This window comes from Balaenoptera musculus, chromosome X, assembly GCF_009873245.2.
Source record: "Balaenoptera musculus isolate JJ_BM4_2016_0621 chromosome X, mBalMus1.pri.v3, whole genome shotgun sequence".
Classification (NCBI taxonomy): domain Eukaryota; kingdom Metazoa; phylum Chordata; class Mammalia; order Artiodactyla; family Balaenopteridae; genus Balaenoptera; species Balaenoptera musculus.
The window spans coordinates 94,930,317-94,956,304 of record NC_045806.1 but is presented as its reverse complement, the minus strand read 5'-3'; the positions used below and the strand labels follow the sequence as shown (position 1 = coordinate 94,956,304).

General features: G+C 40.9%; 1 protein-coding gene across 1 annotated transcript in view; it reads left to right on the top strand.

The window, feature by feature from the left end:
• Positions 1-25,486, top strand: part of LHFPL1 (LHFPL tetraspan subfamily member 1) — a 40,543-nt gene extending 15,057 nt beyond the window's left edge. Inside the window, exon 3 of the mRNA XM_036840725.1 lies at positions 25,305-25,486. Coding sequence (XP_036696620.1) covers positions 25,305-25,486 — 182 coding nt within the window. The remainder of the gene's footprint in view (positions 1-25,304) is intronic.
• The last annotated feature ends 502 nt before the right edge of the window (positions 25,487-25,988 follow it).

The window sequence follows — 25,988 nt, the reverse complement described above, 5'->3', positions numbered from 1 at the left end:
AAGTTTCTGCAATGATGGAAATATTCTGTGTCTTGCTGTCCAATGTGTTAGCCACAAGCCATGTGTTGTTGGTGAGCGGTTGAAATGTTAGGTTTGTGGGACTGAATTTTTAATTTAATTTTATTAATCTAAATTGTAATAAATATTAATGTATTTAATTTTATGAATGTAATTTATTTTATTTTATTAATTTAAATGTCATAGTCACAATGTGACCAGTGGCTACCATTTTGGACAGCAGGGCTTGAGAGTCTGTGCTCTTAGCCGCTATGCTCCTCTGTAGAGAAGAAACTGCCTATTGAGGAGACTCAGAAGGAGTAGCCAGAGAGATGTAAAGACAATGAAGAGTGTGGTGTCACAAAAGCCAAGAGAAAGAGAGTATGTCAAAAAAAAAAAAAAAGGGGGCATGGTCAATTGTGTTTAATGCTGCTGCAAGTTGCTAGATGAGGATAGAGAAGTGGCCATTGGAGTCAGCCAGACGAAGGGACCCAGAGGAGCAGTTTTGGACTTATAGATATTAGCGGTATTGTGAGATGAGGAAATGAATGCAGTACGTGCCGACAATTCTTTCAAAAACTTTTGCTATGAAGGAGAGCAGAGAAACTGTGTAGTAACTGAAGGAGAATGTGGGATGAAGAGAGGCTTTTACTAAGATGACCAAATAGTTGAATGATGATGGTAATGATCCTATAGTGGAGAGAGATTGATGCAGAATAGCAAGGTCCTTGACAAAGTGAAGGTGCAATGAGCAGGACCCATGAACAGAGATTTCAGTTGATTTCAACTGATTTACTATACACATATTTCAGCTTTGCTGTGATTTTCAAAATTCTCTTAGATCTATAAAACTATTAGGGCATTCCTTCATATCCAAAGGCCTATAAGCATCGGACACACAAATGAGCCCCATTGAGAATTTAGAGAAGCTAAATACTTCTAATGGCACATAGCTGTTTTCAAGCAAGCTTATAAAAACCATTGTGTTATCAGGAGCACATAATTCTAAGGTAAGGTCTCTACCTTATCAATGGATCACATTAGCAACATGTTCTCATGAATATGATCTAATCTGATCCTTGAAATTGCACACATAGCAGATGGTAGTATGCCCATTTTATAATGAGGAAACCCTGAAATATGGAGAGGTACAGCGATTTGTGTAAGGTCACACAGCAAGTTAAAGGCAGAACTGTGAGTAGAGCCTTATCTCCTAATTCACTGTCCTGTGTGTACTACGATGACTTTTTTCCTCTCTATTGGTGAGGGTGTATCTTGAGTCATTTGAGAATTTTTTTCCTTAAGATATGCTTTAGCTCTATTGTTTTCAGAAACAAATGTCTGAAACATCATGGAAAGTACCCAGTATTGCATCCTGTCTCCCCCCACCCTCACCACCTGTGCTCAGCCTGAGTTCCCTGTCAATCTTTTAGTATAATCAGAGTACAAATAAATAAGGCAGTGGCTGGACGTGATGGGATTCTCAAAGAGTTCCTCAGTGGAATGGATATGTGTGGGAAATTTTAAAGTGCCTCTAGATTTGACTTGCACTAATAAAGTCACCTAAATTGCCCAGCAAAACTTGATCATAGAAGAAAGATATAAAGATGTGTAGAAAAGTTTTTGTGTTCCACGTTCTAAGATCATATGCAGTCTACCTAGGCCTCTCTCTGGTCTTCTGGGATATCTACTCCTTATGTGTGTCTTATCTCAGTCTCTCTTCCTGAGAGAAGGAGACTGTGTGTGTTTCTTTGGGGGAGTGTCAGATAAATGATCTGAAGGGGGTGGGGAAGATACAGATCTCAAAACAAAAACTTACAGTTGCAAAAGGAATCTCAAACCCCTTGCCCTCCAAAAGTTTGAACTCTTTCTTTCCAATGCCTCTCCTGTTTCTAGGATCTCATCTGTTGTCTCTCAGTCCATCTTCCAGGTCCCCTGCCATCCCAGTCCTCCCCCAGTGCCTGCTCTACATCCCCCCACCAGAAATTCACTTACCTGGCTCTTACCCACAAGAGTCATCAGTTAAGTTTAGGTAATTGACTCTCTTTCTTCTTTTTCTTCATTTAAAGAAGAAATTAACTTGTATGGAACCACAAAAGGCCCCAAATAACCAAAGTAATCTTGAGAACGAAGAACAAAGCCAGAGGCATCACACTTCCTGATTTCAAACCATATTACAAAGTTATAGTAGTCAAAACAGTATAGTATTGGGCTTAAAAACAGACACATAGATCAGTGGAAGAGAATACAGAGCTCAGAAATAAACCCACACAAATATGGTCAATTAATCTATGACACAGGAAACAAGAATATACAATGAGAAAATGATAGTCTCTTCAATAAATGGTATTGGGGAAACTTGACGGCCACATGCAAAAGAATGAAACTGCACCACTATCTTACACCATACACAAAAATTAAAATGGATTAAAGACTTTAACATAAAACCTGAAACCATAAAACTCCTAGCAGAAAACATAGGCGGTAAGCTCCCTGACATGAATCTTGGCAATGATTTTTTTTGGATTTTACACCAAAAACAAAGGCAACATAAGCAAAAATAAACAAGTGGAACTACATCAAACTAAACAGCTTTTGCATAGCAAAGGAAACCATCAACAAAATGAAAAGGCAACCTACCAAATGGAAGAAAATATATGCAAATCATATATCTGATAAGGTGCTGATATCCAAAATATGTACAGAAGTCATATAAATCCATAGCAAAAAATCAAACAATCTGATTTAAAAATGGTGAGAGGATCCAAATAGACATTTTTCCAAAAAAAGGCATACAGATGACAGATGTCCAACAGGTACATGAAAAGGTGCTCAACATCACTAAGTATCAAAGAAATGCAAATGAAAACCGTAGTGAGATATCACCTCATACCTGTCAGAATGGCTATCATCAAAAAGACTACAAACAATAAATGCTGGAGAGGGTGTGGAGAAAAGGGAACCCTCTTGCACTGTTGGTGGGAATGTAAATTGATACAGCCACTATGGAGAACAATATGGAGGTTCCTTTAAAAACTAAAAATAGAACTACCATACGACCCAGCAATCCCACTACTGGGCATATACCCTGAGAAAACCATAATTGAAAAAGAGTCATGTACCACAGTGTTCATTGCATCTCTATTTACAATAGCCAGGACATGGAAGCAACCTAAGTGTCCATCAACAGATGAATGGATAAAGAAGATGTGGCACATATATACAATGGAATATTACTCAGCCATAAAAAGAAATGAAATTGAGTTATTTGTAGTGAGGTCGGTGGACCTAGAGTCTGTCATACAGAGTGAAGTAAGTCAGAAAGCGAAAAACAAATACCGTATGCTAACACATATATATGGAATCTAAAAAAAAAAAAAAAAAAAGGTCATGAAGAACCTAGGGGCAAGACGGGAATAAAGACACAGACCTACTAGAGAATGGACTTGAGGATACAGGGAGGGGGAAGGGTAAGCTGGGACAAAGTGAGAGAGTGGCATGGACATATACACTACCAAATGTAAAATAGATAGCTAGGGGCTTCCCTGGTGGCATAGTGGTTGAGAATCTGCCTGCCAATGCAGGGGACACGGGTTCGAGCCCTGGTCTGGGAGGATCCCACATGCCGCGGAGCAACTAGGCACGTGAGCCACAACTACTGAGCCTGCGCGTCTGGAGCCTGTGCTCCCAACAAGAGGGGCCGTGACAGTGAGAGGCCCGCGCAATGCGATGAAGAGTGGCCCCCGCTCGCCGCAACTAGAGAAAGCCCTCGCACAGAAACGAAGACCCAACACAGCCAAAAATAAATAAATTAATTAATTAAAAAAAAAAGATAGCTAGTGGGAAGCAGCCGCATAGCAGAGGGAGATCAACTCGGTTCTTTGTGACCACCTAGAGGGGTGGGATAGGGAAGGTGGGAGGGAGGGAGATGCAAGAGTGAAGAGATATGGGAACATATGTATATGTATAACTGATTCACTTTGTTATAAAGCAGAAACTAACACACCATTGTAAAGCAATTATACTCCAATAAAGATGTTTAAAATATATATATATGTAAGGAATAAGGAGTGTTGGCAAGGATGTGGAGAAAAGGGAACACTGGTGTACTGCCGGTGGGAATGTAAATTGGTGCAGCCACTATGGAAAACAGTATGGAGGTTCCTCAAAAAATTAAAAATAGAACTACCAGATGATCTAGCAATTCCACTTCTGGGTATTTATCCAAAGAAAACAAAAGCACTAACTCTAAAAGATATATGCACCCCTATATTCATTGCAGAATTATTTGCAGTAGCCAAGACATGGAAACAACCTACATGTCCATTGATGAATGAATGGATAAAGAAACTGTGGATATATAGACAATGGAACATTATTCATCCTCAGAAAACAAGGAAATCTTGCCATTTGCAACAACATGGATGGACCTTGAGGGCATTATGCTAAGTGAAATAAGTCAGACAGACAAAGACAAATACTGTATGATCTGAAAAAAACAACCAACAACAAAAGAAAAAAAACAAACAAACTCACAGATACAGAGAATAGGTTGGTGGTTGCCAGAGGCAGAGAGTGGGGATTAAGTGAAATGGGTAAAAGGAGTCAAAAGGCACAAACTTCTGGTTATAAAATATATAAGTACTGGGGATGTAATGTACAGCATGGTGACTATAGTTAATAATACTGTATTATGTATTTGAAAGTTGCTAAAAGAGTAGATCTTAAAAGTTCTCATCATAAGAAAAAAATGTATAACTATATGTGGTGATGGATATTCACTAGACTTATTGTCATGATCATTTCACAATATATGCATATAGTGAATCATTACATATTGTACACCTGAAATTAATATAATGTCATATGTCAATTATATCTCATTAAAAATAAGAAATTAACAATCCAATATTTTAAAGAGAAAAGATAAACAATAATCATGAACTTGAACTGAAACCTACAATGGGAGGGACCTTGTAGGTCAATCAGTGGTCTCATTTATAGCTACTGAGACCCAATAAGCACAGTCACTATCTCAATTCCCCACTAGGGACTTGGTGCTAGCTCATTGACTCTCACGCACACTGAGATGTTGCTCAATGGCAATCCAATATCTGTTTGTTGAACGAATCACCTATTCAGTAAGAAGGGGAAAGTCAGACAAAGGCTCCCAGCAAGAGCCAAGTGCCAACTTTCCCACACTTTAATTTGATTAAGTAAATGAAAGATTTAAGCTGAGAAAGTTGTTTTGATGGTTGTTAATTGAACTCTAGACATCAAATAAAGATTTCATGGACTTGATCCCACACAAATGAATCTGTCTCGGTTCAACATTAAATTGATGCATTTAACTCCACGTTCTAGTTACTTCACCAAGCCTTTAATTGGCCTCACCAAGAATGTGAACCAGGGAAGAACCCATGGGAGGATAGCCTAGTGGTAAGAGTGGGCTTTATCATGGCTACACCCTTAGTTCTGTGACCTTGGACAAGTTTTTCAGCATTTGGGAGCTTATTGCTACTTCCTGAGGTTGTTGTGTGGATCAAATGACATCACACATGCAAAACACCTAGTACAGGGTTTGGTATATAGTAACCAGTCAACATTTGTTGTCTGGTATCATCATCATTATAATGATACCGGTTGTTGAAATGAAAAGGTCCCCAGTACTTTAGTTTTCAGAAAAAAGCAAGGAGCCACTTGTACATAGCATGATGAATAACAACACAGGCTAATAGTAGAAAGACCTGGGTTCAAATGTGAGCCCAGCCACTTACTATTTGTGCATCTTTGGGCACACTACTCAACCTCTCTGCATTTCCATTAATGGGGTGGATAAAAATATTTTTCTCCCTAAGGTTATTGAGAAGATTAAGTGAAGTAAAACACACCTAAAAATATTTAGCACACTAGGTTGCACTAAATGTAACCTGTTGTTAGTAGGTAATCAGCCCAGTTCTCAAGAGCCTCTTTGGAGAGGATGCCCCAGGCTTGACTTCTGGGAGGGAGGGAGGGAGGGACCCACTCAGCTTGACAAAGGCCCACAACAGAGGCTACCTAAAGGCCTTGTGTATGTGCCCTGTGTTTCCTCTCTCAGAGGCCCATTTCCTTTTTTCTCCCATCATTTCCTTTCATTCTTGCCAGTTCAAAGCCTTTTATGGTGACTCGGGGTTTGGCCTTTATGGGTTCAGTTTACAGGCGTTTCCTGTTACCTTTCCTCTCTGTCAGTTTCCTTCTTTATGGACAACGTTTTCTTGTGCTCACCAGAGCATAATAAAACAGCTTAATACATTCTCATGTCCACAGAGGGGCAGCAGAGTGTGGTAGAAACAGCCCTCGCCTGGGTATCAGAACAGCTGGGTTTTAATTTTCCTAAGCTTGCTTGGGCATGTCACTTTCCCACTCTGAGCCTTGGTTTCCCTGTTTTTACATAGAGAGCATTGGACTAGACTGATGAACAACTAGAGGCCACAGATACCTACCTAACTCCCTGTCGTGACCTACCTACCTTTGTGGTGAGGCCCTTGATCTAATTTCATATTTATTTTGTTCTTAAAAACCAGAAGGATAGTGAAGAAATAAACCAGTCTTCTTAAGGCAACCGTCCCAGAGGAGAGGAGCCTTTTAGTATCATTCACCCATGGGGTGGGGCTAGGGATTGGCCAAAGGGATTGCCAGAAGCAACTCATTCATTGGGCAACATCAGCTAGAATGCCCTGGGCAGCCAATCCTTCTGGAAAACTTATGGCTCAGGTGTTGCTTAAGGTTTTTCAGTTGCCCTCCTAGCCTACACAGAGAGAAGTCTCCACCCAGAGGAGAAGCCGGGCTAAGCTGGAGGAGGGAATCAGTGGGTGAGGGAGCAACTTAATTCAACTGCAGATCCCTGGTGCCTGGCACACTTTTGACGCTCTCTAAATGTTGCATTGAGTGGAATGAACAAATTGTAGGGTGGCTTTGTTGCCATCTTACTGTGTGACCATAGCCAAGTCATTTCAGTTCTTTAGTTTTTGTGTGTTTTAATTGAAATACATTTGGTATATAACATTGTATAAATATAAGCTGTACAACATGTTAGTTTGATACATTTATATATTGTAATATGATTGCCATTGTAGTGATCATTAGCACCTATATTACATTACATAATTATAATTTCTTTGTAGTGGTTGGAATAATTATGTTCTAGTCTCGTAGCAAGTTTGGTGATTATCATACAATATTGTTTTCTATATTTACTGTACTGTGCATTAGATCTCTAAGGCTTATCTAGTACTTGTTGCAATGTTTGTATCCTTAAACATCTATTCTCTCACCCCCCAGCCCCTGATAACCACCATTTTATTCTCTGCTTTTTTACGAGTTTGGCTTTTTTAGATTCTACCTACAGATTTCAGCTCTTTAGACCTATTTCCCCATGACTAAAGTGAGGATGATTTTATCTACCTTCAGAGATTGTTTTGGCCATGAAATGACAAAGTTTACATGAACGTGCTTGATGAAAACAATGCCCAACAGGTGTAAGGGGTAAAAAATGAGAAAGCTTATCTACTGTTAACTTCCTCCTCCCTATCATTTCAGTAGCTAAAATTCAGTGCTAGTTTTCTCACTGACCATCTTCTGTTAAAAATAGAGAAGAACTTAAAGTAATGAGACTCTATACATCACATGGAATGCTAAGCTATTTTCATTTTGAATAGAAAAAATAATGGTGCTTGTAAACATTTCAGTCTTTCCTGAAAATTCCCATATGAGAGGAGGGTGCATACCCCTGGAGTAGTGGATCCCTAAGGTGACTTCAAGCTTGGTGACTCCAGAGGGAGACAAGACTCTAAAAAGGCCTCAAGGGCAGGTCCTCAGCTTTACTTGGCCTGATTTCCCCACCCAGTGTCCGGCAGAGGGTCTAGTGGGGACTGAAACAGTGAAGGCAGAATTGTGAACCAGTTGTCTATACATCAGACCACCACGCGATGGCAGTAAAGTCAGGCGGATCCATTCTGTTCTGTTTCTTTCTCGGTCCTGCCTGGTCCTCAGGTCAAAGAACGTGATTCACGCTTAATTTCCTTGCTTCCATTTCCTCCACACAATTTCCTTCTATAAACTTCAACGTCAGCTTTCTTTGTTCCCCTCACCTTTAGTGAGCGAGTGTCTTTCCCTGTCTATTCTGGGATGATACTATCTCCTAAGCCTCTATTTTAAAATCAGAAATCATTTTTTAATGGGAGGTGTTAATACTGCAGCAACCATTTCACAGGGCTCTTGTGAGGATAAAATGAAATGATATATACCTAAAACATTTAGTACAGGGTCTGTACTCAATAAATGTTAACAATAACTGCTATTATAATTACTGTTATTATTTTTATAGTTTAGACTGACCCAGAAGTTTCTTTTTTTAAGTAAAGCGAAATGGGTTTCAAAGTCAAGAACCAGAAAGAAAACCAGGGGACAACTCCTGCACATCCTAGGAGCAATTCTCCGGCTAAATTAATGTTACAGGGGTGAAAATATATGTCTCTGTGTTGTTTCATATGACTTTTTCAAACCATCTTCACCAAGCCCCATCCAGGTGAACTGAGAAGAATTGCATCAGATGTATTTTTCAAGCATTGCATCGAGCTAGGTAGGTTCCAATAAATGTTGATTCCCTTCTACTTTTCATCTAAAAGCTAGACTAGTTTGGGCTCATGATACGGTCTGATTCAGGTGGTTCCCCACTGTGCTCTGCATCAAAATCATTTGGGTCCTCTCCTCAGAGATAGTGATTCTGTAGATACGGAGTAGGGCCTAGGAATCCAAACTGTAAAGCTCTCCCCAGACGTTTTTGGGAACTGGTGGACTCGTTGCAAAGTGTTTAGCTGAGAGAAAAAGGAGCTGAGAAGTGCTGGTCATTCTAGGTGCCATGCTAAGTGCTTTATGTGTGTCATCTCATTGGGTCTTCACAGCTACCCTGAGAGGTAGGTGGTGTCACTTCTATTTTACCCATGGGGGACCTGAAACTCGGAAAGCTTAAATGACTTGCCTAGAGGTTTAGTCTATAAATGACAGGGCATGGTTTCAAACGCAGTTCCTTGCAACCCTCATCCCAGGCCCTTCTCCCTGCACCACATGACTTACCGAGCACACATGTGCCTGGTCCTGTCTCTTCCCTCTGACTAAGTGGGAACCTTGGTCAAACACTTCATCGGGCTGCTCATTTGCTTCCTAATAACAATATTTCTGTCTCTGGCTGGGAGTTGATAAATGAATAAAATAAACGAAAAAGGACTAAATGAAATAATGGATGGAAAAATCACCTTGTAAAATGGTAAAGTGCTATACACATACTGTATTATTTGTGGCATTGGTTATTGCTCAAGGAACTTGGGTCCCAGGAAAGTCTCTATGGTCTAAATACATCTGTTGACCAATGAAGCATGGATAGAAACAGCTGATGTTCAATGCTGATGTTGCTGATATGGGGTAAAGTCAATGGCTGGAATGAGGGTGCATTCATTCCTGAGTTCTGAGGTAGGTTAGCTTGCCAGGTCTGGCCTTTTAACACTCTTAGGTTTTTGAATAGTATGTCAAAAATAGATAACAGTCACTCAATAAGCATATTCTGGACACTTACTATATACAAGATGCTAAATGGACGACTGTACATAATTCATGGAATTCAAGAATACAGTCTTCAAGGAGCTTGTAGTTTATTTGAGGAGACATGATATATATATACATATACATACATATATATATATATATGTGTATATATATATAAAACAATGGACATCTAACAAATACAACCATAATAATGTCAATCCCAAACCATAATGATGTCAGTCATCAGAAGGAATAAATAATGCTAGCAAAGGCATACAATGAGAACTCTATAATCTGTCTTCTTTCCCTTAGTATCAGTTATCTGGATAACAGAAAACAGTTCCTGACTCTCTCTCTCTCTCTCTGTCCCTCAAGTTACTGCACACTGCTGCCTTGCACTGTGGCCTAAGTGGCATTTCAAAAGTGCAAATCTGATGTCATTCTCATTTTTTAGCAATGGTTCCCCATTGCCTTCAGGATAAACTCCAGACTCCTTAACATGGTCTATGGGGACCCTGGCCATCATTTCCATCACCACTCAAGCTTCTCTTGCCCAGTCACCCTGAAAATACCATGTTCCTTCAAACTTTTGCAACCTTACATGTGTTCTTCCCTTGTTAGAAATACCCTTCTCCCCTTCCTCACCTACCTAACATTTTACTTTTTCTTGAAAACTCCCTTCTCCCTTGAAACTGGATTTGATGCCACTCATCTGTATCCTTATATCACTCTATGCTATAACACTTGTCACACTAATACTCTGTTTAGTTGTTCCACGTCTGTCTCTGGTGCTCTTTCACTCATCTGAGAACAACATGTTTAATGTGCTTAACACAGTGCCCGGCACATAGATGCATTTGACCAATATTGGCTATTTCTATTCCAGTTACAGACTTAATTAGCTGAGAAAGTTCAAGTGGATGCAAGAAGAGGTCTATTGAGCAGACGTTAGAGAAGAGGGGCCAGTTTTTTAGAGGTCAAGTATCCTAGAGAGCTCATGCTGAGTCAAAGAGGTCCAATACTTGATTAGATTTTTTTTTTTAAACCTGTCTCTTTGGGGAGAGTACGTCTTAGTCTGTTTGGGCTCCTAGGAGAGACACCAAAGACTGGGTAGCTTATAAACAACAGAATGTTTTTCTCCCAGTTCTGGATGCTGGGCAGTCCAAGATCAATGTGTCAGCAGATTCAGTGTCTGGTGAGGAAATGCTTCCTGATTTCATACAGGGCCATCTTCTCTCTGTGTCTTCACACGGCAGAAGGGGGCAAGGGAGCTCTCTGAGGTCTCTTTTATAAGGGAACTAATCCCATTCATTAAGGCTCTGCCCTCATGACCTAATCACCTCCCAAAGGCTCCACCTCCAAATACTATCACACTGGGCATTAGCATTTAACATATGAATTGGGGGGAACACGGACTTTTAGTCTATGGCAGTTCCCAAAGCTCTTCTGAGAAGCTGCTCCGAGTGAAGCTGATGGGCAGTATGAAGGACAACACAGAGTGACATGGAGGTTTTTTTCAGGGGCAAGTAGGAGTCAATCTTGGGAAAGACCCAGTAGCATAATTTAAATTGGCCTGAGACATAATTCCTCCCCCTCACCCCCAGTGGAATAAAAAGATGAGCAGAGTAGCTAAACCTCAGGCTAGTTATGCAAGAAATGATATACGTAGGAAAGGCAGGCTGGCAAAGTACGAAGATAAGTCAGAAACAAATGCTCAGTAGTGGTGAGGAAGATTTCAGTAAAAGGATTCCATTTGCTTAGCAGAAGTTTGTGTAAGAGAGAGAACAAAATCAACCAAATCAGGGCATCTCTGTCACCATGAGGATTTGACACTTTACTGAGTGCTACCCTGACTTTCTAGCAAATGCCCTGGTCTGCCCTTACCCTTTAGAACATTGGGTTTGACCAAGACAGAGTTGGCAACTCACAATGTCCTACCTCCCTAGCAGACCTGACTGAGCCAGCCAAATAATGGCTACTAACAATAATATGGTTGCCTGAACTACTGGAGTTTTCAGAGGTTTTTTGTTTGTTTGTTTGGTTTGTGGTTTGTTTCCTTCTTCTCTGACAAGGGAGCCTGATAGGCTCCTGGAATCTTCAGTAGGTTCTGGGCCTCCAATCCGGGCTCTTCCTGACACTCATATCCAGCCTAGAGAGTGAGAAGAGAGCCCATTCTCATGGCTTTGGCTATCTTTTTACTGGGGTCTGTGGCGGGTGTGGAGGGAAGGGTATTTGGCAATTACCTTTGAATTCATTGGCTTTGCTTGATCATTAACAATTATCCATCTGTACTGAATCTAGCAGAGAAAGTTCTCTGCTCATTTAGCTTGGCCTTGGCTGCGTTGAAAATGTTTTTGTGCTGCTACCTATGTAGACCTTAAAGTCAGCAGGATTTCTTGGAACAGCTGGGACCACCAGCCTCTTCCAAAACCCTGCTGTCTGCTTAGCACTAAATTCAGGTCCCTGTGGCAAAAAATATGTTGAATAAGCAAATAGCAACCTGCCCTCTTCCTCACCACGCCCCCCCGCAACAACCATGCACACCAAACAGCAAGGGGTGGGGGGTTGGAACTCTGGTTTCATAAGCTTAGATGGTGCCACAGTAATGTGAGCAGCACCTGGTTTTTCTGAGCTGGGTCTGCTTTGGAAAAAATAGGACTCTCATTAGGAAGAGGTCTGTTGAAGAGCTCAATCTCTTCAATCTCTTCACTCCTCAGTGTGCCTCGTGTTCTCGAGTGTTCTAATCTTCTAATATTCTCTCAACAAACTCCCCCTGCCTTTATTCTCGTCCTCTTCCGCCTACTGCATTGACCCTCCTTTAGTCTCTTTCTCTCCTTTGATCTCTCTCTAGTCCTTCCCCTCTCGATCTACTCCGTAGAATTCCAAAGGAACCTTGGGTGTCTCTCTGTAACTGAGTATCTTGCCCTCAGGGCCAGTGCAGGCAGCCTGATTTGATATGATGAAGGCTGTGAAGGCCCCCCAAGTGGCTCCCAGACAGACATCCGGCATATCTCGTATCTGTCCTGTCCCTCTGCTCTGGGTGCTGAGGTTGAGAGCAATATGCTGGTTCCCGTTGCAGGTCCTCCTCTGTCCATGTAGTCACTCCTTCCCTTATCTTGCTTATCTAAGGCTAGAGTAGTGTCTCTCAAATTCCCTGATTATTGGAGTATATTAGACGAAAAAAACAGATGCTAATATGGTTCTCTCTGCATTCTACCTCAACCACCTCCCAACATCCTGACTCCATGAGTTCCTAGAATTTGTATCTCATCTTTGTATAGGAGTTCAGTCTTCTCTCTACCCCCTTGAGCTGTTTACCTTCTTAAAACAGCTTTATTCCTTCTTGCCCTACCCTAAGGCTTGCCTCTATCAACCTCTCTCCTACCACACTAATATCTGGGGCTTCTTACCACTGATCCCAAGTCACAAGTAAGCCTTTTTCTGGAGTATTAGCTCTCAGAACTTGACTTTTGGCAACTCTTGCATCAAATCAAAACTTCATGTATCTGAAAATTCCATTACATTTCATCTAGCCATAGTCAGTTTTCAAGGTGTTAGTGGTTGTTATTATTCTTTCTATATCCCTGCTTCTCTGTCTCCTCCTCCAACCTTTTAGGAGCCTAGGATTCCATCAGATGATTCTCTAAAATGGAAGACTTGAGAAACCCCAAAGACAGACTTACCTCACTCTTTTTTTTAATCAAGACTTTAATAAAACAGTTTAAGGTTCACAGCAAAATTGAGGGGAAAGTACAGAGATTTCCCATATGCCCCCTGCTCCCACATATGCACAATCTCCCGCATTATCGACATCCCCCACCAGAATGGTACAACTGATGAAGCTACACTGGCACCTCATAATCACTCAAAGTCCATAGTTTACATTATGGCTCTTTCTTGGTGTTGTACATTCTATAGGTTTGGGCAAATGTATAATGACATGCATCCATCATTACAGTATTTATCATACAGAGTATTTTCAGTGCTCTAACAATCCTCTGTGCTCTGCCTATTCATTCCTCCCTACATACCTCCAACCACTGATCCTTTCACTCTCTCCATAGTTTTTCCTTTTCCAGAATGTCATATAGTTGGAGTTGTACAGTATGTAGTCTTTTGGGAATGGCTTCTTTCACTTAGTAATATGCATTTAAGGTTCCCCCATGTCTTTTCATGGCTTGAGAGCTCATTTCAGCACTGAACAATATTCCATTGTCTGGATGTACCACTGTTTATGTATCCACTTACCTAGTGAAGGACATCTTGGTTGCTTCCAAGTTTTGGCAATGATGGATAAAGTTGCTGTAAACATCTGTGTGCAGGTTTTTGTGTGGGCATAAGTTTTCAATTCATTTGGGTAAATGCCAAGTAGCATGATTGCTGGATCATATGGTATGAATATGTTTAGTTTTGTAAGAAACAGTCAAACTCTCTTCCAAAATGGGCGCACTCTCTTTTTATGCCTTTCCCCTCTTCCTCCAAGGAGGACTCTTTTCTTTAGATTACTTCTCTGGCATTTATGGCTTCTGAGCTAGAACTATGACCATGCCTCCTGCAGAGAAATATTCTCTGTTGGACTCATTCTTACTCTAATTCCCAACTCTGACACGCACACCAATGCTGGACCCCACAAAAAGCATTGGCTTGTGGCTAACCCTTCCCACTAATGAACCACTGACAGCTGGCCAGACACCAAGTCCCTGAAGAACATAGGACTGGGGCTCTAGGGAGGGGGTCAGTTTAAGTAGCAGGCAGTGATAATTTGTCCTCTAAACAGCAGAGATATAATAACGTAACTTAATGCTAAATCAAAGGAAATAGAGTCAAACTCCAAGCCAATTTGATTTGCAACTTGGAATAAAAGCAACGTGTCTTGATTTAAATGTCAGGCCCACTGCTGAGTGATGATTTAATAACTTTTATGAGGGATCTTGTCACAGCAAATTCAACACTGGAATAGAATGACTCACAGATAGGGTGTTAGAAATGATACAGAAGAGCACAAAAAGGAACAGGCTTATCTCAGGGCTTATCCAAAAGCTTTGCATAAAGCTAATCTGCAGTTAGGACCTTTTCTCTCCCCCTATCCTGCCACCCAATCTTTCTCTTCACAGATACCTATGCACGTATGTAGACACAGTCCCCAGGTGTGATGTCAGCTCACTGAAGTATTTTTTGGGGACACAGGTCCTTGAACAATTCTAGCATGGAATTGCATTCAGTGCATTCTATCTAAAAGGCAAGGCAGCAGTGAGCCTGGCTATTTCTGAAGAGGATCTCAAAAACTCATCTGGTCCTATTGCTCTATCTTTACACAGGTACTTAATTATTTTCTCTCATTTTAAGGGCAAGAGAGCTGAGATCCAGTAGGGTTAAGAGATTTCTTCAAAGAAAGAAATGTCATATATCTCTTGACTCCCAGGGAATTTGTAGTTCCTTCTCAATACCTTGTGAGATCGCTCTCCTTGACCTTCTCCAGCTTCCCTGGGCTAGCACTCTAGAATGCTCAAGGCTGACCAGGCCCCGCTTTCAGCCAGCTTCCCTGGTCAGTAAGGAAACATGCACAGCTGTTCTTGAGGAAGAAGGATCCATTCTGCTCTGGTAATCTTTCAGTCACCAAGATTCATTTTGGAGGTAATTCAAAGTACACACATGTGGTGTTTGCCTAAATGATGGTTGATAAACCTTGAAAATATTAACATTTTTGGCCAAATCATTTTTTGTTGTGGGAGGCTGTTTTGTGTATTGTTGGATGTGTCAATAGCATCCCTGGCCTCTGGTTAACTGGTCCCTGCCTGTAGCATAAAACTACCTCCAATCCCTTTTACACAGAGCTTTTAGGTTAATCTTCCCAAACTGTACCTCCAACTCAGTGGTTCTTAATGGAAAGCAATCCACTCCCCACCCCAACCCCGCACCTCCACCCCCAGGGACATCTGTTTGGAAATGTCTGTCAATATTTTTGGTTTCCACAGTCCAGTGGTGGAGGGATAATTTGCAGACATCTAGTAGGTGGAGGTCAGGGTGTTACAATGCACAAAACAACACTCCCCACCCACCCCCCCATTACAACAAAGAATTTTTTGGCCTAAAATGTCAATAGTGCCAAGGTTGAGAAGCCTTGCTGTATCACATCATTCTCTGATCAGAAACTTGCCATTGTTCTCCACTCCTTGTGGGAAAGATGACAGATTTCATGGTCCTTCCTGGTCTAGATTCAGCTTATTATTTGCCATCTACAGCTTCTTTTCTGAAACATGTGATCTGCTTTCTCGCTTATATAACTTTGCTCACACCAACCTCTCCCCCTGCACAGAATGCCCACGTCCCACTATTAAAGTCTGGTTGAAATGCTATCTCCTCTATAAAGCCCTATCTGAGCCTGAATCCTCCAAGCTACAAATAATTCTTTCCCTGGATGTTACTGGACTATATTACTCATATGTCGCTTAAAGCATTTATCACATTCATAGTAGAATGGAAAATTTGAATTAAAAGGTGCCTTTAGAAATCTCTCCAGTAAAATTCCCTTCACTTTAAGAAAAGGAAATTGATACCAAGAAAGGTGAAGTGATTAGTTGAAGGTATCATACTGTCTCATAAAACTTGGACCATAGTAATTTGTATCCTTGACTCCACTCTCCTGGCATGGTTGAAACGGATGACCATGGACTTAGTCTTGGCATTCAAATCTCAACTCTGACATTTTTAAGTTGGTAAAGTAATTTACCTTTCTGAGATTCGGTTTCCTCAGCTCTGAATGGAAATAATCATGGCTGTTGTGAGAATCAAATGAGATGGTGTATTCCAAATGTATGGCACATAGTAGGTACCTGATAAATATTTGTCAGATGAATAGAAGGATCAACTATACTTCAAGGAATAGAATTTAGGGATTGGTGATGGTCCATGAGACTTCACTAAAAGGTGATTGGAGGTAAAGTGTGGTAGTTCATTGCCACTACTCCCTACATTTGCCTCCTTCCACAGAAAACACGAGTTCCTCTGTAGGCCATCAGACCAGTGTCCAAGTTTTCTGTGGAGTACGTGAGTAATGACAGCAGCTCTCAACTTGGAAATGTAGTTCTTAAAAGCTTTTCTTTTTTTTCCCTTTTGCAATGCTAGTCATGTAACGTCTCTGTTCCCTCAAGCAGATAACAGGTAGGGTTGTAGGGAGAGGACTGGATAGAAGATATATTTCCTCTATTTCTCTTTGGTTTCCTGTGTGGCAGCAGCCTTGGGCTTAGATGCTGTTCAGTGGCCTAATAGGCATCTCTGTGAGAGGAAACTCTGCACTTGGGGTGGCAAAGGGGGCACTTTGGTGTTGGTTCCTAGCCCAGTGACACCTGGTTCTGACTTGACTTCAATAAGGTTTATTAAGGCCTTTCTAGCTAGCTCTTCACTCTGGAGCTGCCCACTGTGTCAGCTTTCTTCCTGCTTAGGGCTTTGGAGTAATGGCATGCTATGCATTTATTCCTTTCATTTACAGAAACAAGTCTTTCCCTGGTCCCGGGGTGCATGTACCTAATAGAAAAAGCCCTGCTACTCCAGTGGGGGGATGAACTGACAGGCAACTGAAGAAACAGAATGAGGTTTCTGATGCCTCTCTAGACTAGATTGGGAGCATGCCAGAGAGGAGGAAGCTTCCCAACAGTGGGCCCACCCCAAGAGCTGGCTCCTGTCTACTCTGCTATGTGAGCACAGGAGAATTTTGTTGGAGGGGGTAGGAGAGAAGCTCAGGTGAGTCTATTGCAAATTGATTTAGGAGCTCCCTCTTTAGAGCTTACAGGTTAAGTGTCCTGTAAGAGGAAAATGGCTTTTGGGAGTATGAGGAAAACAGTAGAGGGCAGAGAACCAGATTGAAAGTAAAGATACTTGGTCTGGATCCCTGCCTCTAACCTCTGCTTCTGAGAGGGTTCCTAGGGCTTTTGACTGAGCCTCACGTTCTTGTCTGTGAAGTGGGTGCAATACAGCCTGTAGCCTTCCTTCCAAGGATGGTAAAAGTTGAAGGTTTGCCCATCTCTAGCATTTTCACTCTGTGAAACACAAAGCATTATATAAAACCTCCTACTTTTACTGAGTGAGTGAGTCAGTGTCTAAAAGGAGGTATGACAAGGTTGGAGGGGGGATCCAGATCTATTGGCTGCTTGCTTCAACATCTTATTTTTCAGTTTACTCTTCCCAGAGTTCCACTATTATTATACACGTGGAGGTTACTTTGTAGATAGTTGGATTCCTTTCTTTAAGAAGACTTCTCTCTCAGATTTACCCCCTCTCTCTGAAGGTTTCATTGTTTCAGTAGCTACTGTTGTTGCTCTCACCATGAGTTTGGGTGGGGCTATGGGACTTCAGGAAATCATATGACTGCCTATGTCTATTGGTAAAGTACCATCTCCTCTGAAGAACTAAGATTTGACACTTGCCATGGGAGAGCATAAGGAATTCATTAATTCATTCAAGTACAGAAGGAGAGGTACACTGTACTAATGAGGGCTTTTGATGGAATTTGACTTAGGGATGTCAGGCAAGGCTTCACTAAGGAATTAATGATCGAGTTGAGCTCTGAAGAATGGTTGAACATTCACTAGGCAAAGAGAGTGGTGGGAAGTGTATGTGTACATGTGTACATGCACTAAGCATTTTAGGCAAAGGGAACAGAATGTGCATAGGCCTTATAGCACATTCCAGAAACAAATAGAATAGCTGATTTTGTAATTTTAATTCAAAATTTAAGTCATAAGTTTGGGTGTTAAGGGTTAAAAATGCAAGTGTATCCATCTTTGAAGTATTGTTAGGCTAAATCATACTGAGCACCCAGTGTTGACAGAGCATGGGAGCCTTATCAAGAAAGAAACAAATACATTCACTCTGTTGAGCCAACAATCTGGAAGGGGGTAAAGAGTAGGTGAAAAATACATGATATAAAAATCTTCCTTCCAACATTTTGCCTAACAAGTACACCTACATAAGGGGTATATAGATGAATTCCTGGAGGGCTACTTGGTTGAGGTGACTCAAGCCCATTGGGGTTAGTCAGGGAGGACTTCCTGGCGGTGCTGAGTCCTGAAGAGTATTCTGAGGAAGATATGAATTGGTGAATAAGAGGAAAGAAGCTGTTTATGGCAGGAGAGACAGCATGAGTGATGACTTGGTGGTAGAAAGATTATTCCTGAGGTAGGAAATTTGGGATAAATTAGCCTGGCCCTAATGGAAAAGCAAAGCAGCCTGACTTGGGGGCATCTTAGACTCTTTATATAACATGGCAAGCAGACATTTAAAAGAAGGAAAATTAAGGTTCACTGGGAACCATGTGAAGAGAAATAATTGGTTACTGAAAAGTAAATTGTCGTGAGGGGAGATCAATCAAGATGGTGGAGTGAGAGGACATGAGGCTCACCTCCCCCCATACAAACATCAAAAATGCATCCATATGTGGAAAAATTCTCACCGAAAATCATCTGGAAACTGGCAGAAGGACTCGTGCACAACCAAGTCTGTACAAAAGATACACATGTAATTGGGTAGGAAGGGAAGAAAAGTGATCGGGTCAGGACCTACGTCCCTGGGAAGGGACTCAGAGGAAAAGGGAGAATGCAAAGATGGAGACCCAACTTGAGGATTGACCGGTGAGAGCCACAGATTGTGTGCCCCAGTCCCGGGGTCCTATGCATAGGAGACAAGCCACCTTGGCTGGTTGGAAAACCAAAGGCACTAACAGGAGGGCTAGTGGGAAGCCTGGACTCTGCTCTTGAGGAGCATGTGCTTGTGTATGCAAGCTTGCTTGCCCCCTAAGCAGAGCAGAGAGAGGTCTGCTCTGGTGGCTGCTGAGTTTCCCACAACTGCCCCGCTGCTTCCCAGCCCAAGCCAAGAAAACACTCCAGCCCCACTCACTCCACATCATAGTGCAGCACTGGATCTGGGGCAGCCACAACCGAGGAGAAGACTCGACCATGGGATACAGAGGTGATCAGGTCTCAGGGCAGAACCTCGGTGGAACAGCAGTGGCTATCATTGGCGCTTACTCAAGCAGTGCATCAGAAGCAGCCTAGACCTCTGATGGTGGCCATTCCACTATAGCTCACCCCCCAGTATACGCTGAGAGTTCACATGGGCCCTGCCTGCCTTGTGGTGTGGCTCCACAACAGGGTATGGGTGGCAGCTATGAGGGACAAAGGGGACTTGCACCTGAGGCTGTGTCTGAGCAGAGAGAGGAAACAATTGCAGGCGCCTGTAGAGGCAGCGCATCGGAGACAGCTTGGATCTCTGTCTGTGGCTGACTTGAGCAGAGAGCCTGCACAGGGCCCCTTTGCTTCAGCACTCCCCATCTCTGGGGCAAGGGTCCTAGTTTGGGGAGAGGGGAAAACACACACATAAAGGCAACAGAGCCAGCTTGGACTCAAACTTCAGGGCTTCTGCTCCAGCAACATGGGATCAGATCCCACCCTTGATAGGGTGGTGACAGCCACTGAGCAGAGCAGAAGTCTCACCTCACACCGGCTCCAGCTCTAGCCCCTCCATCTCCAGCCCAAACACATGGAGATGAAGCAACATGCTACTAAAAAACAATGGGTTAGGACTTCCCTGGTGGTCCAGTGGTTAAGACACTGAACTCCCAATGGAGGGGGCACAGGTTCGATCCGTGGTCAGGGAACTAAGATCCCGCATGCCACACAGCTCAGAAAAAAAAAAAAAGAAAAAAATGGGTCAATGAAGAAATCAAAGAGTAAATCAGAAAATACCTTGAGACAAATGAAAATGGAAATACAACACTCCCAAATCTATGAGATGCAGCAAAAGCAGTTCTAAGAGGGAAGTTTATAGCAACAAAGGCCTTCCTCAAGAAAAAAGAAAAATCTCAATTAAACAACCTAACCTACCACCTAAAGGAAATAGAAAAAGAACAAACAAACAAAAAAAGCCCGAAGTCAGCAGAGGAAGGAAATAATAAAGATCAGAGAAGAAATAATTAAATAAAGATTAAAAAATAGAAAAGATCAATGAAACCAATATCTATTTTTTGAAAAGATAAACAAAACTGATAAAATTTGTTCACCAAGAAGAAAAGAGAGAAGGCCCAGGTAAACAAAATAAGAAATGAAAGAGGAGAAATAACAACTGATACCACAGAGATACAAAAAATAATGAGAATATTATGAATAGTTATATGCCAACAAATTAGACAGCCTAGAAGAAAGAAAATTTCTAGAAACATACAACCTGCCAAGACTGAATCAAGAAAAAACAGATAATTTGAACAGACTGGTCACTAGTAGTCAAATTGAATTTGTAATTTAAAAACTTCCTGCAAACAAAAGTCCAGGACTTGTTGGCTTCACATGGGAATTCTACTGTATCAAACATATAAAGAAAAGATGATACCTATCCTTCTCAAACTATTCAAAAAATTGAAGAGGAGGGAACACTCCCAGATTCGTTCTATGAGGCCACCATTACCCTGATACCAAAAGCAAACAAAGATACTAAAAATAAAGAAAATTACAGGCCAATATCTTTGATGAACATAGATGCAAAAATCCTCAACAAAATATCAGCAAACCAAATTCAACAATATATAAAAAGTATCATACACCGTGATCAAGTGGGATTTATTCCAGGGATGCAAGAACGCTTCAATATTCGCAAATCAATCAATGTGATACATGAATTAATTAAAGAAAGGATAAATACCACATGATCATCTCAAAAGATGCAGCAAAAACATTTGACAAAATTCAATATCCATTCATGATAAAAATTCTCATCAAAGTGGGTATAGAGCGAACGTATCTCAGTATAATAAAGATCATTTACAGCAAACCCACAACTAACATCATACTCAACAGTGAAAAGCTGAAATCCTTTCCTTTAAATTCAGGAACAAGCCAAGGATGCCCACTCTTGTTGCTTCTATTTAACATAGTATTGGAAGTCCTAGCCACAGCAATCAGACAAGAAAAAGAAATTAAAAGCATCCAAATTGGAACAAAGAAGTAAAAGTGTCACTACTTACAGATGACATGATACAACGTAGAGATAACCCTAAAGTCTCCACCAGAAAACGATTAGAACTAATAAGTGAATTCTATAAAGTTGCAGGATATGAGATTAATATACAGAAATCTGTTGCTTTTCTATACATTGTTAATGAACTATCAGAAAAAGAAAGTAAAAAAAAATCAGTTTTAAAATTGCATTAAAAAGAATAAAATACTTAGGAATAGACTTAACCAAAGAGGTAAAAGACCTATACTCTGAAAGCTATAAAACATTGATGAAGGAAATTGAAGATGAAACAAAGAAATGGAAACCTATTTCATGCTCTTGAATTAGAAGAATTAATATTGCTAAAATGGCCATACCACAGAAAGAAAGAAATCTACAGATTTAATGCAATCCCTATTAAAATACCCATGATATTTTTCACTGAGCTAGAACACGTAATCCTAAAATTCATATGGAACTACAAAAGACTCCAAATTGCCAAAGCAATCTTGAGAAAAAAGAACAAACCTGGAGGTATAACACTCCCAGATTTCAGACTATACTATAAAGCTACAATAATCAAACAGCATGGTACTGGCACAAAAACAGACACATAGATCAATGGAAGAGAATAGAGTGCCCAGAAATAAACCCACACACTTATGGTCAATTAATTCATGACAAAGGAGGCAAGAATATACAACAGTCTCTTTAATAAGTGGTGCTGGGCTCTATTTACAATAACCAGGACATGGAAGCAACCTAAGTGTCCATCAACAGATGAATGGATAAAGAAGATGTGGCACATATATACAATGGAATATTACTCAGCCATAAAAAGAAACAAAATTGAGTTATTTGTAGTGAGGTGGATGGACCTAGAGTCTGTCATACAGAGTGAAGTAAGTCAGAAAGAGAAAAACAAATACCGTGTGCTAACACATATGTATGGAATCTAAGAAAAAAAAAAGGTCATGAAGAACCTAGGGGCAAGACGGGAATAAAGACGCAGACCTACTAGAGAATGGACTTGAGGATACAGGGAGGGGGAAGGGTAAGCTGGGACAAAGTGAGAGAGTGGCATGGACATATATACACTACCAAATGTAAAATAGATAGCTAGTGGGAAGCAGCCACATAGCACAGGGAGATCAGCTCGGTGCTTTGTGACCACCTGGAGGGGTGGGATAGGGAGGGTGGGAGGGAGGGAGGCGCAAAAGGGAAGAGATATGGGGATATATGTATATGTATAACTGATTCACTTTGAAGCAGAAACTAACACACCATTGTAAAGCAATTATACTCCAATAAAGATGTTAAAAAAAGAAAAGAACTAATCTACCCAGTAACTTATAACAAATGTCTTGTGATCCTGTTTTGAGAATAAAGAGATGTAAACTGTTAAAAAAAAAAAACTGGTGCTGGGAAAACTGGACTGCTACATGTAAAACAATAAGATTTCCTCATACCATATACAAAAATAAACTCAAAATGGATTAAAGATCTAAATGTAAGACCTGAAACCATAAAATTCCTAGGAGAGAACATAGGCAGAACACTCTTTGACATAAATTGTAGCAATGTCTTTTTTGTATCTGTCTCCCAAGGCAAAAGAAATAAAAGCAAAAATAAGCAAATGGGACCTAATTAAACTTAAAAGCTTTTGCACAGCAAAGGAAACTATCAACAAAATAAAAAGACAACCTATGAAATGGAGGAAAATATTTGCAAATGATATGACCTACAAGTGGTTACTATCCAAAATATACAAATAGCTCATATAACTTAATATCATAAAAAGAAACGACCCAGTCAAAATTGTACAGAAGATCTGAATAGACATTTTCCCAAAGAAGACATACAGATGGCCAACAGGCACATGAAAATATACTCAATATTGCTAATTATCAGAGAAATTCAAGTCAAACAAACAATGAGACATCACCTCACACCTGTCAGAATGGCTATCATCAAAAAGTCTACAAATAACAAATGTTGGTGAGGATATAGAGAAAAGGGAACACTTGTACTCTGTTGGTGGGAATATAAATTGCTTTAGACATTATGGAAAACAGTTTGGAGAGTCCTCAAAAAACTACTATATGACCCAGCAATTCCACTCCTGGGTATATATCAGGAAAAAACAAAAACACTAGTTCAAAAAGATACGTGCACCCCAATGTTCATAGCAGCACTATTTACAATAGACAACATATGGAAGAAAACCAAATGTCCATCAACAGATAAATGGATAAAGAAGATGTGATATATATATACATACATACATACATATACATACAGTGGAATATTACTCCATCATAAAAAAGAATGAAATTCTGCCATTTGCAGATACATGGATGGACCTAGAGAATATTATGCTTAGTGGTTTGTCAGACAGAGAAAGACAAATACTGTATGGTATCACTTATATGTGGAATCTAAAAAAATAATACAAATGAACGTACATGGCAAAACAGAAACAGACTCACAGATATGGAATACCAACTTTGTTGCCAGTGGGGAGAGGAAAGGGGGGAGAGACAAGACAGGGGTATGGGATTAAGAGCTACACACTACTGTGTATAAAAGAGAGAAGCAACAAGGATATATTCTATAGCACAGGGGATTATAGCCATTATCTTATAATACCTTTTAATGGAGTATAATCTGTAAAAATACTGAGTCACTATGTTGTACACCTGAAACTAATATAATCTTGTAAATCAACTATACTTTAATAAAAAAAGTAAATTGTCATGAAGATCAGTCTTGACATCCCCACCTGACTGACTATAGGCAGGGCTCACTTTCTGCAAGAAAGTGAGGTAGGTGAAAGTCACTGCCCGCCTTTTTTTCTCAGAATTCCTCTGCAATTTTGTATCACTGGACATCTACTCCAATTTCTGGAGTACTATTTGCTTAAGCACTTGATTTTAGTGGTTATTTATTATTCTGATCCCTTGTAATATAATAGCTCTCTTTTTTTGGGCAGTGACCTTTTCTGACGGATCTCTGAAAAAACTCAAACACTTCAAAGGAAAGAATCTACCTCTGGTAGAATGAATGATAAGTTGTGGGGTGGATATTTTTGAGCAGGTGACCTTTCCCATTATCCTTCAAACTGAAACTACCCCTTAGAAGCTTGGCCTTGATTCCAACGCATATTTCCTCCCTGGATGTTGAAAAATTAGGTTAGGATAGAGACACATGGTCCGGAGCAAGGGATTTGATTTTGCCTGCAAATTTCCTGATGATACAGGATATAGTTCTTTGAAAACAGTCCGTGAACTGTAATATATCAGTGTGGTTAAAACTGTGGAGCTTCAGAGTCAAGATGAGCCGGGGTTTATATCCCGACTCTACCACTTTCTGTGTGATTTTTCACAATTAACTTAACCTGTGCCTTGGTTGCCTCATCTTGTATAAAACAGGGATAATAAGATATAGATCAATGAAGTATATGTCTAAAGAGCTTAGCATAGTTCTTGACACTTGATCAAGTTGTTCTTGTCATCATGTCATTAGCATCACCACCACTGCCACCACCAACACCACCCCCAGGTTCCTACTGTAACAGAATAAAATTTTATAACCTCTTGCTAAAGCTAATACCAGCCATCAGCAAGGGAGGAAAGAGTAAGCCCAGTCGCATTCACTGTTTCCTACTCTCACTTTAACCCTAACATCTCAAAGAGAATGTATGAGAAGACACTCTAACCCTCGTGTCTCTGTCCCTGTTTCCACAGGTACCTGTCGGCTTGGCTGGGCGTATTACTGTGCTGGAGGTGGCGCAGCTGCAGCCATGTTGATCTGCACTTGGCTCTCTTGCTTTGCTGGAAGACACCCCAAGCCTGTCATGTTGGTGGAGAGCATCATGAGGAACACCAATTCTTATGCCATGGAGCTTGACCACTGCCTCAAACCTTGAGCTTTAGCAGAAGATTGGAGAGGGTGGGAAAGAGGAGGGAAGGGAGCCTTGAAAAGAGGTACTAAGACTAGACCAGTTCCTACCCACTTGCCAGTAGTGTAACCCAGTGTTTGCATGCTTTTTAACTCCCCAGTCATTCATTTTTGGTTTCCCTTAAACCAGTGGGTCAGTGGCTGTTTACAAAATTCATCAAGAACAATAATTCTCAGACTTCCCTGGCGGTCCAGTGGTTAAGACTTCGTGCTTCCAATGCAGGGGGTGCAGGTTCGATGCCTGGTCGGGGAACTAAGATCCTACGGTGTGGCCGAAAAAAAGAACAATAATTCTCTCAAATGTTTACCTAGCTGGTGAATGCCCACTAGCCCCCAACTCCCAAAGTACTCCTTCGTACAAAATAATAAGAAAGATCCTCAGCTGAAAGGTAACTGCACAGTCAAGCAGCTCTTCAGAGTTCTACAGCTCCTATCACTTACCCCAAAGCGTAAAGTTTGGGTAAAAACAC